At 50.7% G+C, this 3039-nt stretch overlaps 1 protein-coding gene across 4 annotated transcripts in view; it reads right to left on the bottom strand.

Annotated features, from left to right (window-relative positions):
• DDB2 (damage specific DNA binding protein 2) overlaps positions 1–3039 on the bottom strand; it is a 38867-nt gene that overhangs the window by 14560 nt on the left and 21268 nt on the right. For 2 of the 4 annotated variants that reach the window (XM_026035085.1, XM_026035086.1), the window contains exons 2-3: positions 2186–2321; positions 986–1119 (exon numbers count right to left, since the gene is read on the bottom strand). In XM_026035085.1, the coding sequence (XP_025890870.1) occupies positions 986–1119; positions 2186–2198 (147 nt within the window). In that variant the 5' untranslated portion in view covers positions 2199–2321. Of the gene's footprint in view, positions 1–985; positions 1128–2185; positions 2322–3039 lie in introns of those variants that run through there. The other 2 variants (XM_026035088.1, XM_026035087.1) reach the window with 2 other exon arrangements.

Genomic DNA, 3039 nt, shown 5'->3' with positions numbered 1-3039 from the left:
CCGCCTCCCCGGCGGCCCCGCAGGCCGCGGGCGCCCCCGCCATGGCGGCCCGGCGCGGGGCCTGCGCTCGCCCCCCTCGGGCACCGCTGCTGCGCGCCCCGCCGCGTGCTGCCATTTATCCAGGCAGCTCTGCTCGTCTCACCCCTTTCTTCCTTTCCACTTATTTGTTTTAAATTGTGCCCATCTGGCACACTGGAGCTGCGTGTTGGGGTAGGCAGCAACCAAAATAAACTGATAAAAGATCCTGCTTCAAAACGCACAAGCCTTCGGGTTTGTGACATATCTTGTGTGTTAAGTTGTGTTGGAACTCAACCGGGGAAATAAATAAATGAATGGCCGCACGCAGTTTAAAGGTAGTTAGAAGAGTCCAGGAAGCCCAGGTCATGGAAGCATCTCTGATTCACGGGAAGCTGCCCTGGACACTGCTGGGCCCCGCTACGGCCAAGTGCTCCAGGAGGCGGGCGAAGAGCCCCGAGGTGACCGGGCCGTGAGTGTCGCTGGCCACGGCCACCCCCTCCCACGGCGGGGCCTGCAGGGAGCCGTCTCCATGGGCTGCCAAGGGCTCTCCGCAGTCTGGGAGGCCTCGGCATCCCACAGCTGCCTAGGAGCACTGGCCCTAAAATAACTGCATGCAACCACTCCTTCTGGCTGGGCTTTCTTTCCCCTTCTTCCTTTCTTTGCCATCATTACCTACACAGTTTCTCATGTAGTAGAAAATGCACAGAAAAATACACTAAAAGAAACCGTGAAGATCCCAACCAGCTGCTTTGCTGGACTATAACAAGTTCCCGGTATCCTAAGACTAAGCATCACAATATGGAATAGGTCATAACTGACAGACACCGCTTAACATCTTTTGAACATATGWGTCAACCTGGTTAGCAAATTTGAATGTTTTATGAAGCATTTTCTCATAATAAACAATATTCTTCTGAGAAGTTATTAATAAGGAATTGTATTAGTTGTAGTTTGAAGTAGTACTTACCTTCAGCTCTCCAAAACCTTGAAGGGTTGACTTCCAAGACGGGAGACAATAGGGAAAAATATGCTTCTTCTCTTGACAGTGATTAGCACCTTCATCCACAGGTTTGCCCACGTCATCAGAGGATGAGGTAGAATCTGTGGAGCTCATCAGAAAACAACAACACATTTCCAAATAAGTGACATAATTCTTAACATCACTGAGAAAAAAAAGTAGGCCCTCATCCCAATCCTCAAATGGATTGAAAGACTTCTGATTTCCATGATCTATGCATTAATCTCAAAATAAACTCTGACCCTGTAAGCTCTGACCCAGCAAAGATCCTATTCCCATTCCATCCATTCTCCTCCAGGGTGAGTTTTCCTGTACAGAGAATGTGAACAGAAACCCATGGATTTCCCCCTCTGAGATATCATGCCCATCTTCTTTTTTTTTTTTTTTTTTTTAATTTATTTACCTTAATCCATTACTAACACCAGGTTTGCTTTCCCCACAGACAGAGTCACCAGATATTTCTGTAATTATTACTCACTAGGGATGAGAAGAGTGGACAACACACCAGTTGGGCACAACGGGAACCCCACTGACCCGGCTTCGCAGATCCCTATCGCTATTTTGGTCCTGAGGACACACACCCAGCAGCCAAGGGAAAGAATAATTTGAAAAATGTTCTTAAATGTACTTCCAGTCATACTCATCACTCCCAATAATAGTAACAGATGCAGCAAAATCAGAGGAGTGTAATTATGGGTGGGCCGGGTATTAACTGTATTTTTACAATGCCTTTTGTCTGACCTACGGCTTTAGCGAAGTCCTGCCTTGGTGACAGAGCATGGTCCCCTATCGTAACAGTCTTGTCACCATGTCTGGTAAAGCTATATGGTAATTAAGACCATCCACTGGATGGTATATGTAATGCTATTAGGCATTTTGCCGCCTTGTTGCCAGGTCTTTTTCCAAAGCAGGAAGGGTTTTGGCTACTTTAGCGTGACTGCTGACAAATGCCATGGCAGCGGTGTGAATTTGGCCTGCACATGGAAACAAGCCTGGTCTCTACTGAAAAGTAGGAAAAAATGTATAATCCGGAGGAGGTACAAGAGGGAGTAAATATCCTCTGACCTCCCTCTATCCCACGACCTCAAATAAGCTGCCACGCACCAGGAAAATACACCAACATGTCACTGCTGTAATCGCCTCGTTTACCTGAGCAATCCATTTTCCCTAAGCTATTCCAGCTGCATAGGAAAGGCTGAAGGCAGCCACGTCACGCAGTCCCCACGCTGCTTAATCAGCACTGGCAAAATCCACCATAGATGCTTTGCTATCGATATCAAAATCACTATGAAAAAGAACAGACAAATACTGGATACAGTATATTAAAATTGGTAATAGATTTAATAATTGAATTAGGGCAAACCTATGTGAAAGAGGTTGGTTTTCTCTCTTTTTTTTTGTTTYTCTCCAGTCAAATGGGAAGTTGACACTTGTGCTTCCAACCCTGCTTATTTTCTAAGAGCAGATAAGGACCTCACAGCGCTTTTTGGAAGGATACCCCCTGTAACACCAGCACGGCAACTGGCGCTTCCCCACGGGCACCCACGCGTGCCACAAGCGAGCCGGGCACCGGGGCCGGGGCAAGCCGAGCGGGCTGGTTCCGAGCGCCCGCTTTCCAGCGCAGGAACTCAGCGCGCAGGGATGCGGCACTCGGAGAGGCAGGAGCGCTGAGCTCGCTTCCCGACGGGCCCTCGCTCTCTCCCGCCACCGCGGCCCGAGCCCGGCCGGGCTGCGGGAGCTCCGCCGCGCTCCAGCACCGGGAGCGGCCGGCGCCACCCGAGGGGCTCCGGCACCGGGATTCCCCAGGAAAAACAAACAAACAAAAAAAGGTTTTTCAAAGGGAACCGAGGGAACAACGCGAACACGGAACGACCCCATCCCACCTGCGCCCGGCCGGGCCCGTTAATTGGATCATGGCGGGGGCGGGGGCGCCGCCGGGCCCGCCCCGCGCCGGGCGCCGCGGGAGGCGCTCCGGCACCGGGATTCCCCAGGAAAAACAAACA

Source organism: Nothoprocta perdicaria, unplaced genomic scaffold (assembly GCF_003342845.1).
Source record: "Nothoprocta perdicaria isolate Ctin4 unplaced genomic scaffold, notPer1 scaffold_156, whole genome shotgun sequence".
Classification (NCBI taxonomy): domain Eukaryota; kingdom Metazoa; phylum Chordata; class Aves; order Tinamiformes; family Tinamidae; genus Nothoprocta; species Nothoprocta perdicaria.
Note: the sequence above shows the minus strand (reverse complement) of the source record. Positions and strands in the feature narration are given on the sequence as shown.